Below are 15,281 nucleotides of genomic sequence, written 5' to 3'. Positions count from 1 at the left end.
CGTTGTTTATGTATCAGTGGTTCGTGGCCTATTTTGGTAATTTTTATTATAAATTACCATTCTAAATCGTCTATAGTACTTCATTTCATATAGCAAGCCGATTCATTTAGCATTTCGACAGAATTTTGGGTCATCTTATATCTATCTGAAAGTATGCAAACCAACTGCTGTGCTTAATATAAGAAGGTTTTAACTAACTACGATAAGATCTCCGTGCGTAGAACGGGCACACAGCTAGTCATAAATAATAATGTAAACATTTCATGTTGACAGATTAAGTAAATGCTCATAACATGCATTTAGTAGTTCAGTAAGTAGTGTAAAATTGCCCATATGGCCGTAAAGTAAACAAATCTGCTGAGGGAACTTTAAAAGCCTCTGGGGCAGAGCCCCAAGGGAATTTACCTAGTTTCTCTTTTGATGGCTCATCTAAAGACCAAGACCATTCTTAGGACACCCCTGCCAAGTTTCTACGCCCAGCCGTTTACTCAAATTAGCTGTGACAAAAACCCTGTCCACCTGTTTCCAAGTTTCCTTTTGTATAATCAAATGAACATACACTTTTTTTCAACAGGGAGAATGTTTCTCTTCTAGAGGTGTCGGAGCAGCTGTAATGGGACTCAAATCTCTAAAAGGAAATGGTTTACCTGGAAGTAAATACTTCTTTATGACCAGTGATAAAGCACCCTACTGCAGTAAGTCATATATTTCAACTAGCTTTGTAGTTTTTATTGAACAATAGTGGACATGCAATAAATAAATTTTTATGAGAAAACTGATTATGTAAGTACTGAATATTTTCATTTATTCATTTTCAATGATAAACACCATTTTTACAACACAATACATGCATTTATAGATGCAGAAAAGTTTGTCTTACAAGCAAACAGTTTGGTGATGAATATATATCTAATGCAAACATTATTAATTAGGAGAAAAGCATGTCAATACTTCAAATAGGGCAAAAATACAGTTGTTTGTTTGCTGCTAAGCACTGTGCTGTGGAAATTTCTACATCAGTGTTTACCAGCATTTAATGCACCACTCCACAAGACAAAATTAATTGATTGCTACTTGGTCACCTGGGGCCCATTTCATAATAAAGTACAAACTAATATTATTAGTAAATCAGCTGATCGCCCAATGCAAATCTTATGGAAATTACAAGTTACAAGTTGTAACTTGTAACTTGTAGTTTATTATGAAATGGGCCCCTGGAGGTAATTATTGATGGAATATATGTTTATTACTATTATTTTTTCATTCTAACTGAAACTGACCCATTGTCTCACTATACTGGGAGACTGAGAGCCTTGCTGGGATTGAATAAAACATTTATAGATAAGTTAATTAGCTAAATTAAAAATATTTATCAAGTAATCAATGTGAAAATTTTATATGATGTAAATTAAAACATTTGAATGTACCTATAGGCCCCGGGTACGATACAAGAGCGGCGTGAGCTCTGACATCGGGTCTCATTTAATTGCTTGTAAATTTGTTGAGGATGGCCACGATACCTCTGAGCGTCGAGCGGCGGTAAGCAACGCCGCTCATGGTTCCAAGTAAAAACCGATTTTCGCCTAAATGCCGCTTGCCGCTCAGGTGAGTCATGCATAAAGCTGACTTTATAACTATAAAAGCAGCCTAAAATGGCAGAGGAACAGCAGAAAACGTTTGATACGTGAGGTGCAGTCCAGGTAATGTTTGTGGAATGACCAGCACAAAAGTGTTTCATTGTGTTTTAAAAACACTTCAGTCACCAGAAAAGTATAAGACAAATTAAGGGTTAAGTTTTTTTCTAAAACCTAAGTTTTTCTTTAAATGCGAACAATTTTCAGAAAACAACAATAGTTGCAACACGTCTTGCGGGTAAGCACAGTTTGCCATTTTCGACTAAACTCCTTGGTGAGAAGAATGTAGAATTTTAAGCATGGCAGGTCTCAAAGAACGCGGAACTACTATACGGTCTCCTTTTATTACGATTCCATCTACCGCTGATAATTCATCTCTAACACTCCAGTATTCCTGTAGTTCTTGAGGAACATGAGTACGTTTCTCAGGCCACCCTTTTTTAATCGTGTCCACAAGATTATTCATAACAGGGCATTTACTTGACTCTTCTTTTATCTCCTTGATCCTCTCATCGGTAATATTTATGTTGTCTAAATCGTTAATGTTCTCCAACTCTGCTTGAAAAATTAGGTCGTCAACTGTTTCTCTGCCGGTTTCTGTAAGAGGCGATCTAGACAGAAAATCTGCTACATGCATTGATGTGTCTGGTTTGTATTGTACACAGAAGCTGTATTTTTGAAGTCGTAAAAGCATCCTTTGCAGTCTCTTAGGAGCTGAAATCAATGGCTTCTTGAATATTGCCTCCAAGGGCTTGTGATCGGATTCAACTATAACATCTCTATGTCCCATCAAATACTGTTCAAAGCGTTCAAGTCCAAACACAATAGCTAGACACTCTTTTTCAATTTGTGTGTAGGCAAGTTCAGTCTTATGGTAATGTTCTTGAAGCATAAGCAACTGGCTTACCTTGCTGCATGAGGCAAGCACCTAGGCCATATTGACTGGCGTCACATTGCACAACACAACTCTGTGTCTGGTCAAAGTACTTTAATGTTGGAGCTTCTTGGACCATCTTGAGCAACTTTTGAAAAGCATCTTTCTGTGGGCTGTCCCATACCCACTCACTATCATCTTTCAGCAAATTTCTAAGCGGTGTTGCTACTTCTGATAGTCTTGGTAGAAACTTTGATAAGTACACGATGTAACCTAAAAATCTCTTGACTTCTTCTTTTGAAGTAGGAGCTGAAAGTTTTCTTATAGCTTCTACTTTGCTAGGGTCAGGACACAACCCATCTGCTGTAATGAGATGTCCCATGTATGGAATTTTTTCTACACCTATTTTACACTTATCCTTGTTAACCTTTAACCCTTTACGCTGAGCTTGTTGCAGAAGAGCATTCAGCTTCTTGTCATGGTCAATCTTAGCTTCTTGAACGGTGTTTCCTTTTCCAAATACCATAACATCATCAGCTATTGCCACAACTCCTTCAAGGCCCTCGAGGTTTTCTTGAACTCTTCGTTGAAACTCTTCAGGAGCATTAGCAACACCAAAAGGTAGTCTAGTCCAACGAAATCTACCTTTGGGGGTCCAAAACGTAGTTAGCCTGCTTGATTCCTCATTTAGCTTTACATGCCAAAACCCATCCTTAAGGTCCAGAACACTAAAGAACTTTGCTCCATATAGCTGTGGAGCTATTTCCTCAATAGTTGGTGCTTGATAATGAGATCTTTTAATGGCTTTATTAAGGTGAAAAGGATCTATACAAAGTCGTATCTTGTTAGGTTTCTTCACTACTACTGAACCCAATCAGTAGGCTCTGTTACCTTGACGATGACTCCGAGCTGTTCAAGTCTATCTAATTCAGCACATATTTCTTTCTTCAATGCTAGAGGTTGTCGCCTGGGTGCTGCTATTGAAGGTGGTACCGACGGGTCAGTTCTTATGCTGCAAAGACCTTCAAAACTACCTAATCCTTCAAATACAGTAGGAAATTTATCAAATATCGTATGTTGATGTGTGGCCGTTTGGTTAGATGCTGTGAGAGCCTGGAAGACCTTTTCATCTGTCGTAATCAATCCTAGTCGAAGACAATCTGCTGCTCCTATAAGAGGATTTCTCTCAGAATTCAGAATTACAAACTTTAAATCAAAAATATTCTTTTTGAATTTTGCTTTAAGCACAATGCTGCCTAGTGAGTTTTGGGATGACCCGCCATAGAAACACAAAGTAGTGGAACTACTATTAAGTTTAGGATTCTCATTGTCAAGAATAGTTTTTAGATCTCGTAGCCCCATAACGTTACAAGTTGCACCTGAGTCAAGCTGGAACTTTCTGAGCTTTTTGTTGACCATCATTTTTACAAAAAGTCGTTTTTTATACTGGATATTGTTAAGCTCCATCACTTCCTCTTCACTTTGGCTATCTTGATTTGCTTCACTGTCATTATCTTGGAGCAAATTAACTTTACCGGAACTTCGACACACGCTACTGAAATGGTTCTTCCTTTTACAGGTGGTGCAAACTTTGCCAAACGCAGGGCAGTTTTTTGCTCCCTTAATATGGTTTTTACCACAAAAACGACACTTCCATTTGTTATCTAAGTGTCTACTCTTTGCTTGAAATGCCGCATCTTCTGATTTCACTGTCATTTTTGTAACAAACCTTTCAGTTGTTTCATGATGCATAAAAATTTCTATAGCCTCATCAAGTTTTAGGTCTTTTCTACGCAAAAGTGTTCTTTTTAATTCAGTATTGGTTATACCTACAACAAGTTGGTCGCAAATTAGAGTATCTTCAAGGCCTGTCTTGTTGAGATTTGCTAAAGAATCAATGTCACACAATCGTATTTGCTCTTTTAGACGACCTATAAAGTCTTTAATCGTTTCATCAGTCTTTTGAACAATGCCATTAAAAATAAATCTCTCATACAAAGAATTATTTGTCCCTAAAAAATACTTATCCAAAGCTTCAATTACCTGATCCAGGGTTGATTCATTGGAGCCAAGTATTCTTTCAATCAAACATAGTCCATCACGGCCAATTACAGTTGAAAACATGGCCATCTTCAGTTTAGGTGTACTTAACCTTGTACCACCTAATGCTCCTGCTTCAGCTAATATCAAATAGTTCTTCCATTGTTTCTTGAACACTTCCCAGTTTTCTCGTACTCTCGTTGGGTCACTTAAGTCCAGTGGATTTGGTACTACTGACACCATGTTCATTTATGTATTAATTAAAACAATTTTAATTAAATAATCAATTCGAAACAAGAAAGTGTTTATTCTAAGAAATCATAACATAAGATAATCAACAACTAGAGATCAGCTGGTTATAGCAATACCAACAATTAGTAAATATGCCTGAGGCTATTAACAGTGAGAATTTGATGTGGAAACCTATTTTTAAAATAGTGATTCTTGTGCAAATACCTTGAGATTGTTTGGACCACATTCCATCCTTGGTCAACATGGCACTGTTCCAGATTGGAAAACTATGGTGAACTGGGTAAAATTATTTAGGATAGCAGCTTAATCCTTAAAAATAATCAATGGGTGCCGCAAAACTCTTTGTACACCAGCAAATGTTGAAAGATTGTGAGTCACAGTAATTCAAGGTCCAAAGAGATTTTCAAGGAAACTTTTTAGTTGAAAGCTTTACGTTGGCCCTTTATGGGGGGGGGGGGGGGGGATTCTGATAAGCTAATTGAAGTTCAAAGTTTTTAAAGTCGCATCAAAGATTTGCTTGAACCGAAGCTAAGAATGTTCCAAATACCAAAGTGATTCCTGATTAGCTGGAGGAGTATTTGATGGAGTTTTCAAGTGACTAAAAAGGAATGTTAAGTAGTACAAGGACGTCACTTGCAGGATTTTGTTTTCAAGAAATGGAAAAATGACTTTGTTAAGATAAAATGGCAAAAAAAGCTGTGCTTTGAAGTGCTATTTATATCAGATAGGGTAAATATTATAGAGTTTGTATTATTTATAAATTGGGGCACTTTCATTGCCTCACCCTGTATAATATTGTAATCCACATAATGTTTTACATTTCAAATTCCATGTCGATTGGGCTGCTGTATGACGGCATTGAATTATTATTAGAATGATTGATTAAAACTTCTTTTTCATACTTCCTTGCAGGTGGGATTAGGATTTGTTGGAGGTAAAACCACATTCAAACTGTTTCTGCTCTTAACCCTAGAGTAGGCCACATAAAGCATAGCATGCATGCAAGTCGCGGTGGGCAAGATCACACCGATGAATTTCAGTGTTTGTACTTGGTGTGCATGTTGGCATTATGTTGGTTGAATAATCCAAATTCCTTGTGGGTAAAAGCATAGACAATAGAGTAAAATATAGACTGTCAAAGAAAGGTTTTGCGATCTGCCGCTAGAGCGCTATCGCCGTTCGATATCGGTTATCGGTATTCGATTCGGTGTCGACCACGACTACTCGCCACCTGTTAGCAGCACTACCACTCTTGCAAACGAAATGATTACTATATCGCTAGTGTCGTCTTCTGCAATTGCGTAAAAATCATGAACACCTTCCGCGGTTGTGTAGACATCATAATTGAATGCCGTGGTCACGAAACGTCATCGTCGTCCACGATTGCGGCAAAATTGTGAACATCTTCAGCGGCCTTGTAGACATTATTGTCTTGCGCGATCGCAGAAAAGACGTTATCATTTTTCCCGCGGTCACGAAAACGACGTCTAGCACGGTCGCGGTTTAAGATCATCTCCCACGGTCGTGTAGACATCATCATCATTTTGTGCCGTCACGGTAACGTGATCGTTGTCTAGTGCGATCGAGATAAAATCATGCAATTTCCCGACTTTGATATCAAAATAAAGACCAAATCCCAACTTTTCAAGACCATTTTGAAATTCAATACTAATACCTGACTTTCCCGTTTTCCCCGCATACTAGACACCCTGGTTAATTCGATTTTGACCTTGCAAATATAAAACAATACCTTCCAATAAACCACTTCCTAAAATTATGGATTAATAAAGAACAACTTTGAATCATTGTAATGAAACTACAAAAGTATAAAAAAATATACGTTTAAAAAAATACAATAAAATATGGCATTTAAATTATTTTATTGATTAATATTAAAAATTTCAGTAAACACCAATTCCGGGGAATTCCTCCAAAGTTGGCAACACTACTCCCAACTACCAAGTTGTTATGGAAACGGTCGCTAGCGCTTGATGATGCAGCGGTGTGCGCCGTAACTACACATTACCCCTAGCGGTCGGCGCCGGAATATGCGCTAACCGCAGCACAGCTGACAGTCTATATTTATTTCTTTTTGTCTATGGTAAAAGAGAGGATACATGAATAGCAGCTAGATGCGGTTGTCTATATTGAGCATTGAACAGTTATTTTCCTCGTTCTTTTAAGATACAGTCGAAATCCGGGTAGGTCTGGTTGGCATTGAGCGTGATGACGGCTAATACTGTACTTAATTCTAAGTTGCAATGTTGTAGCTGTTTGGTTCAAGATTGTTACCCCAAAAAAGAGCTGTTTGGGTGGTGCAAGAATCAAATTAACTTGCGGCAGCTGAATTCCTTTAGCAGCGACTCAAGCGTTTTCTTATTTTATGACTGGGCACATCATCATGAACGCTTGGGCCAATGGAACGTTTGGGCTCTGTCCCGCAGTATTACCTCAAGTAGATGTGCTGTATCAATTCAATACAATATACAATACAATACAATACAATAATCTTTATTGTTAATTCGTTAAGAATTACAATAGTGTCAATACAATAGTGAATTGTACATGTTAATTTTCATAAAATTCCTTTATTGAGTAGAAGGGTCTTGCGATTAGCCACTTCTTCAGCTCCTGGTGTAGCTTGTTGCCAGTCAGGTCTCTCAGGTAGTCAGGTAGATGGTTCCTCAGCTTGCAGCCGGTGTAGGAAGGGTTTTTCTCCCAGTTCGGTGAACTGGTAGTGCAAATTTGGAGCCATGACGGGTGTTGTAGTGGTGCAGGTCTTGGTTTCTTGAGGGGTTTATTTCATTCACATACTTAATGGTTTCAAGTATGTAGAGAGACACCACTGTGAGGATTCCTAGGTTTGCGAATGCTAGTCTGCAAGTCTGTGGTGGTACAAGGTTGGCGAGGACTCTTATGGCTTTCTTTTGAAGGACAAGAATTCGATTCATATTTTTTAAATTCCATTTTGTAGCCCCTGAACTGCGTAGTATAGACTAAACTTTACGTACCTCGTCTTGCAGTTCAAAAATATATATATTTTTGAACTGCAAGACGAGGTACGTAAAGTTAAGTCATATTTTTTGTTGAAGTTCCTCCCCACACTGTCAAGCCATATCTAAGATGCGACTCTACCAGTGCGAAGTAAGCTGTTTTGGCCACAGAGAGTCCGCCTATGTAGTTTATCCTTCTGACGACATATATTCCAGTACTGATTTTTTTGCTTAGGTGGTTGATGTGCTCTTTCCATGTTAGTTTGTTATCAAGGATAACACCGAGAAATTTTGTGTGGTTTTCTATTGTTACATCCTCTAATTGAGGGACTATGTCTTTTTTCTTACTGAAATTCAGAGTTGTAGTTTTTGTGGGGTTTATTGCTAAGTCATTGTTCTTTGAGTAGAGGATAGCTTTATTTAAGATCGATTTTTAATTAAGGTAAAGGCTTTGGGCTGTGTTGTCCTTGATCAAAATGGTTGTGTCATCTGCATACATGATTGCAACAGCATTTTCACTCTCAATTTGTTTGGGGAAGTCATTAGTCAATAAGATGAATAGAATCGGGCCTAATACAGAGCCTTGTGGAACTCCTCTCGTCAGCTTGCTTTTTGAAGATTTGAAACTTTCTGTGACTTCATTTGATGAGTTTTTCAGTTCCACGACTTGTGAACGTCCCGTTAGGTAGCTTTTGAACCATTCTAGCGCAGAGTTTCTTATACCGAGTCTTTCGAGTTTCTTGCATATCAGGTCGTGGCCCAGGCAGTCAAAAGCCTTACTGTAATCAAGGAATATGACAGAAATGTATTGTTCGTTTTCTATCTGGTCTAGGACGTACTCAATTAGTGCTGTTATAGCTGAGGATGTAGATTTATTCTTCCGAAAGCCATGTTGGTTGTCAAAGAGTTTGTTATGATTAAGATGTGCCATTAATCTAGCCAGAGCAATTTTTTCTATGATTTTAGAGAAGCTGGAGATGAGAGAGATGGGCCTGTAGTTTTGAGCATTTTCAGTTGGTCCTTTTTTATGTTTGGGGTATATATTACTGACTTTTATGGCGGATGGGAATTTGCCTTCTTTAAATTATTTATTTATAAGATAAACCAGAGGAGAGATGAGTTCTTGAGAGAAGTGCTTTATCATCTTAGAGGAAAACTCATCTATTCCACTTGATGTTTTGGCTTTTATGGAGTTTATTATCGTTTTAACTTCTTTATAGGATGTTGAAGTTAGGGTAAGGTGTATTGGGCAGACTGGTTCCTCTCCATTCAGCACTGTTTCTGGGTCTATAACGATTGTGAAACAATAGATGCTTTTTTTCAGGAGTTTGGTCATCTTTAACATTAAATGATACAAATGCAAAGATGATGTCAAACTTTTTTATGCCAAGCAAAAAGTATTTGTAAAGTATGTTGGCGGGTGAACAGCAGGGCAAGTTTGTTCTGGAATCTTGACGACTTGTTTTTGAATTCCTGACATTCCCGTGTAGACAGCAATCGCAAAATGAATCTCAGCCAATTCTATTTTACACTTGTTCCTCAGGGGAAAATATGGCTCCACAGTGCATACATGTTACATTAAACAGCCCCATTCGTGAATATTCGACATTCACTGACTTTATAGCTTTTGAGAAATTGCTATGTGCTGACAATCTTCCAAACTTCACGCAGCGATTTGTCAACACTCCTATATGCTTAAGTTGATTGGCGCGTTGTTCATAACTTCGCTGAGCCATAAGATCTTATTCAATGATGGCTTCTGAAGTAGTTTTCTCAACTTTTATTCTTCACATCTCCATTCTACACTCATCTTTCACTCATATATTTGGGTTAAAATACACACTTTGGTGTCATAGATAAAAATACTCCCTTAGTGGTAGATTTGTCATCCTTATGGAACAGCTGAAGCCAATTTGATTGTTTAGTTCCGTTCGGTGCACTGTGAAGGTCGTGATTTGTTTACAATTATTTTTTTATTAATATTTCAGTCATTTAAAACCTATTGTCGCGGATTTATAAGTTTTGTTCTAATTTAAGTAGATATATAAATGTGGAAGCGTGAAAGAAGTTTTATTTTTGACAATTAAAGTATTTCAGTTTTAGATAACATTATCTTTTTGCTATTAGTTCAACTAGTACAACTCACATTGTTTTATTTTTATATTTACAACATCTGGTATTAATTACATATGTTACAAACAGTCTTTTGGGAAATGTTATGGCTTTGCCACACTCCGGCCACTTGAGAAATTTCTTCAACACACCTGGTTAGTCTCATCACGGTTAATTTCAAGAGGGTAGAGTAATTTTAAAGGTCGAATTATTTTCTTTTTGTTGCTTAAAGTGACTGTTACGCTTCTGATATTTCCGTCTTTGCTTGAGTGTAGTTCATTAATTCGACCAAGTCTCCAACATCCTCTGGGTAAATTATCGTGAATAAGGACAATATCTCTAATACTGGGGAATTGTGAAGACCGGCAACATTTCTGCTTGATTTCAGATTGAGTCCTTTCTCTCAAACTAGTTAAGTAGTCTTTCTTCCAAAGAACCCAAAATGAGTTTATGAGGTTCTGTCCTTTTTTCCAAGTTTGAAGTAAATTTTCAGTGTTGGATAGCTTATGGTCTGGATTAGTTGTCTTTCCACTCATCTCAATTCCATTTTTCCCGTGAAAATTCAGGAAATGATGTTAAGATACAGGGTGGCGCAGAGAAACGGGAAATTTTCAAGTCGTTGTTGGTACACCTGTATGTCTTGTAGGAGTGAGAAACGAAAGTCATAACGCCAAATACTAATGGACATTTAGTTGAGAAGGAGCTGTGGAGTGGTGCGGACCCTGCAGTCGCCGTGAGAGCATACTACAAAAATTGTTACAGTGCAACAGCTGCAAATGTTTGGAAGTCTGTTAATTTCATTTAAATGGACGTGTCAATAAGCAGAACATGCGTTACTGGGCTTAACGAAAACCCACTGAACTTCATCGACGTTCGTTACACAGTCCCAAAGTTACTGTATGGTGGGCATTGTCTTGTCTTGGTGTTGATGTTGGACTTTACTTTTTTGAGGATGAAGATGGTTCCACAGTAACTGTTACATCTCAACGTTACATTCATATGCTGGAGACATTTTTTGCTCCACGGCTTCATGCTTTTCTAGAAATTGAAATCCTGCAAACCTGGTTTCAACAACACCTTCACACACTACCAATCTGTCAATGGCTGCATGGAGACGTTCGTTTGGGGAGCGCATCATTACAAGGAACGCTAACGTCGTTTGGCCTCCACACCTCTCAGTGTGCGACTTCTTTCTATGGGGGACATCTAAAGAGTGTTGTGTACCTGACTAGGCCAAGAAATGTTATTGAGCTCAATACTCAGATCGAAGATTACGTTGCCAACATCCCAGAGGACACATCACGTCGCACAATGCTAGTCTTCAAAATTGATTGAACAAATAGGCCCAAAAGACAGCACTTAACTGATGTTAATTTTAAAAGGTGATTTTCAACAATATTCCTATTTCCAACATTTCTTATGTATTTTCCACACGTCACCAACATATTTTCACGATTAAAGACTTTTTTGTACGATTTTCTTGGTTTATTATGATTATTTTGAATTTCCCCATTTCTCTGCGCCACCCTATACAATCTGATAAACTGGCTTCACTATAAGAGAAAGGTCTTGAATTCAATACCGCTTCAATTTCAGTTAAAGTAGTTTCCAACTGAGTAAATGTAAGTATTGTCGGACCAATTGTCTTTCTTAAACACCTCTTTACTAGGGATATAAGTCGCACATAGAAACCGCCCATCCAAGGTGATAGTTCACGAATAAAACAGAACTCACATCCCTCATTATTTATGCAAGAGAAAACACTAGAGTCGTTGAAGTTTTTTCTCCAGATATCTTCAGTAAATGAAGCGGCGAGTTTGAATTGAGGGGCATTGTCTAAAAATATTTGTTTTGGTTTACCTCTTCTGCTTATGAACCGTTTGAGACATAGAAGAAATTCTTCAGTCGTTAGATCGTTAACTAGCTCTAGATGAATGGCTCTTGTTGTAAGACAAGTAAATATGCAGCCATAAACTTTCCTTAAATCTCCAGAGTCATTGTTGTGATAGTCTTTAATGTATAATGGGCCGAAGTAATCGAGTCCAGTGTTGCTAAATGGGATCTGCTCTGTAACCCACTCTTTTGGAAGTGGAGGCATGGGTGGCAATTTGTATGGACCACCCTCCCAACGAATACAAGAGTTAAACATTTCTTGATAGTTTTGTAGACTTGAGATCTTCCACACAAAATCCAGTATTCTTTTCTTATTTCTGCCAGAGTATGTTGAACTCCAACATGAAATAAAGCATTATGGTAGTGTTGTATCACTAGAGTTGAGAAGTATTCATTTTTTGGTAGAAGTTTAGGGTGTTTCTAGAGTATTGAAAGTTTAGCATATGAAAGCCTTCCAGAACATTTAAGCAGGCCGTCATAGTCAAGAAACAGTTTCAATTGTTTTTGAAGTGGATCTCCTTTATTGGTTTCGATGTTACTTATAGTTTCGGAAAAGTGTTTCCTTTGAACATATTTTTCCCATCTTAGTTTAGCCAACTGGATTTCTTCAGCAGTCACGTTAGTTGTGGTATGAACAATGGATTGTCTTCTACACTTAGAAATAAATCTTTCGCAGAACGCTGTTACTCGTAGTAGTTTATTCAGAGTCGAAAATCGTTTGACATCAATTCCATATGGAGGTTCTAAGATCCTTTCTTCAGCTGTCTCATTAAACGCTGTTAATTCTTCTTTAACTTCATGAATTTCTTCAGTGGGATTAAAGTTCTAGTTCGGCCATTGGTTTTCAGGCAGATTAAACCACTGAGGTCCTGACCATCACATTTGACAGCTGCAAAGTTCGTTAACATTCATGCCACGAGTTGCTACATCTGATGGATTAGTTTCAGATGGAACATATTTAAATATAACATCTTTATTTGCCTTTATTTCAGAAACTCTTCGTTCAGTGAATTTAGGTAAAATCTTAGTTGTTTTAATCCAATGTAAGACACACTGGGAGTCGGTCCAAAGAAACTTTCTTGAAACTGGCTGTTCTAAATTCTTCTCCACAAAGTTCAAGGCACGCGAACCTATTAAAACCCCAAGTAAAGGGTGTCCCAATAAGAACGCCGAATTTGAAATGTTAATGAACCATATATTTTCACGCTAAAATTACAATATGAAACATGAATCTTAAAGCATAGTATCTCCGATTAGTAATAACATATTATGTATTGTAAGTGCCCATACCTGCTGCCTGCTGACAAGCCCGACATCTCTTGACAAAGTTTTCCATCACTTTTTCACACACTTCCTGTTGAATGACACGATTAATTTCCTCCTTCAGGTCTTGGATTGTTTGAGGATTATTGACGAAAACAAGTGACTTTAAATATCCCCAAAGAAAGTAGTCACATGGTGTTAAATCGCACGATCTTGCTTACATGGCAATGCAGCGATGTGTGCTTCATCGCTGAACAGCAAATTTTTGTCATTTTCATCTTGATTGCCAACCACCCAGTCTTTTGGCTTGATCTCTTGTGCGAGGTGATTTTTGTAAGGGCACATGTAAAGGTCTTTTACCAAAATTCTTTGTACTGTGCTCCGAGCTAGGCCTAACTGCAGACTACGCCGACGAATCGATGTTCTTGCGTTGTCCTCTACACTATCATGTACAGCCTCAATATTTTCAAGGGAGCGACCTGCCCGACTGCGCACTGGTTTTTTAATGTCCAAAACTGAGCCGATTTCTTCGAACTTAGAAATCAATCTTCGGACAGATGACTCATTTGGTGCATTGTCCCGGCCGAAAATAACGTGCAGTTTCCGCACCGTTTCAGCGAAACATTCTCCGTACTTGTAGTGCACTTTACCTATGACCAAGCATTGATCCGTCATGTAGCGATTCATGACCACAAATGGGACCTAATACTGATAACATAGCTGATTATTTGGGAATTCCTATCGAAATACATATAAGGATAAGACGCTCCTAAAATCCGGCGTTCTTACTGGGACACCCTTTAGTTCCAGACGAGGCACAGAGATGTTTTTCTTAGTTTTAGGAGTTAAATGGCTTTTGGAAAATACAAGTTTAGATTTTGAAACTGCTCCGTTTTGCACTTGAACATATACTGTAGTTGCATAGCAAATGTTCGAAGCATCGGTGAAACAGTGTAACTCGATTGAGGTTGGTTCTAAACCAACATATCTTGGTATTGAAACATTAGAAATGCTGACAATATCACGTTTTATTTCTTGCCACTCCTTGCATTTGTCCTCGGTTAGGGGCACGTCCCAGTCCAAATTTTCTTCCCACAAACTTTGAATAAAAAGCTTCGCTTTAAATGTTACAGGGATAAATAGACCAGAAGGGTCAAATATTGAGGATACGAGTTTCAAAACAGTCCTCTTTGTACAAATATCTTCTATACAGTTACTTGGTTTTATGCTTAAAGTGTCCTCTGTAGTATCCCACTTTACACCCAAGACATTTACATTTGATTCATCTTCTTTTGTGTTAAAGAAGAACAATGAGGATGAGGCGAAGGATTTTCATCCTGCTGCCATAAAGGAAAACTGAATCTATCTACCACCATACCGAGAAATCTATTATATCCAGAGCCTACTTAGTGGAGCAAATCATTGGAGCAGAAACTACAAAGAGAACATTAGATCGTACAACTCTCCGCTCGCAATGGTCAGCACTCGAGCTAAAATTGAAGTACATAACGGTGTAGGGCCTTTCATGTATAAGGTGCACGACACAATTTATGTTTGAATTGGCACCTTACAACTGTCAGAAGGGGTGCATCCCACATATGCCAAAATTCATATCTACGACGTCAAAACCGCTGTTCAAGAAAGAATGCTAAACAAAGCTAATGGCTCTTGCAGCACTGTACTCATGCACATGTTGATTGAACATTTGGTATATTAATCCATACGCGCAAGTTTCAGTCGATACAACGAAGCAACTTCTAACAACGTTGCTATAATATCCAAATTTATTATTCGTGCGAGTTCGCACGGGTTCACCTAGTTTTTTATATTTCTTAAGTACAAATTTTCAAATACAAAAATTTCAAAAAAACAAAAAGTAATAATGCTTGGTATAATACAGTGATTTGAGCAATATGAAAGAAAGATTGATTTTCCTGTAAGATTGTTAGAATAGTGAAAAATAGCCAAAGTGTTTCAAATGAAACAAAACAAGTGTATAATGGGTTAAAAAAATCAATATAAGCATTCAATTAAGAAAGCCAAAATAAAACATAACACAAATGTCATAGAAAAAAGTAAATACAAATGTAAAACTGCTTGGCAAGTCATTAAAACCAGTAGCAGTTCCTCAATCGATTCAAAAACACTTTCTTTTTTTGAAAGTAACAACTTCTTAAGTGTTTTGCAATTTGGATTTAGAAGGGGCAAGTGTACGTACAT

The 15,281-nt window shown here is 37.7% G+C and overlaps 1 protein-coding gene across 2 annotated transcripts in view; it reads left to right on the top strand.

Annotated features, from left to right (window-relative positions):
* The window catches only part of LOC128985715 (inactive pancreatic lipase-related protein 1-like), a 94,364-nt gene that overhangs the window by 53,244 nt on the left and 25,839 nt on the right, over positions 1-15,281 (top strand). For both annotated transcript variants that reach the window (XM_054405519.1, XM_054405520.1), the window contains exon 8: positions 575-695. In XM_054405519.1, coding sequence (XP_054261494.1) covers positions 575-695 — 121 coding nt within the window. The remainder of the gene's footprint in view (positions 1-574; positions 696-15,281) is intronic.

The sequence above is a fragment of the Macrosteles quadrilineatus genome, unplaced genomic scaffold, assembly GCF_028750875.1.
Source record: "Macrosteles quadrilineatus isolate MER2022 unplaced genomic scaffold, UCM_ALF_1.0 Scaffold_2__2_contigs__length_208266976, whole genome shotgun sequence".
Lineage (NCBI taxonomy): Eukaryota > Metazoa > Arthropoda > Insecta > Hemiptera > Cicadellidae > Macrosteles > Macrosteles quadrilineatus.
The sequence above is the reverse complement of the archived record's forward strand: the minus strand, read 5'-3'. Positions and strand labels throughout refer to the sequence as shown.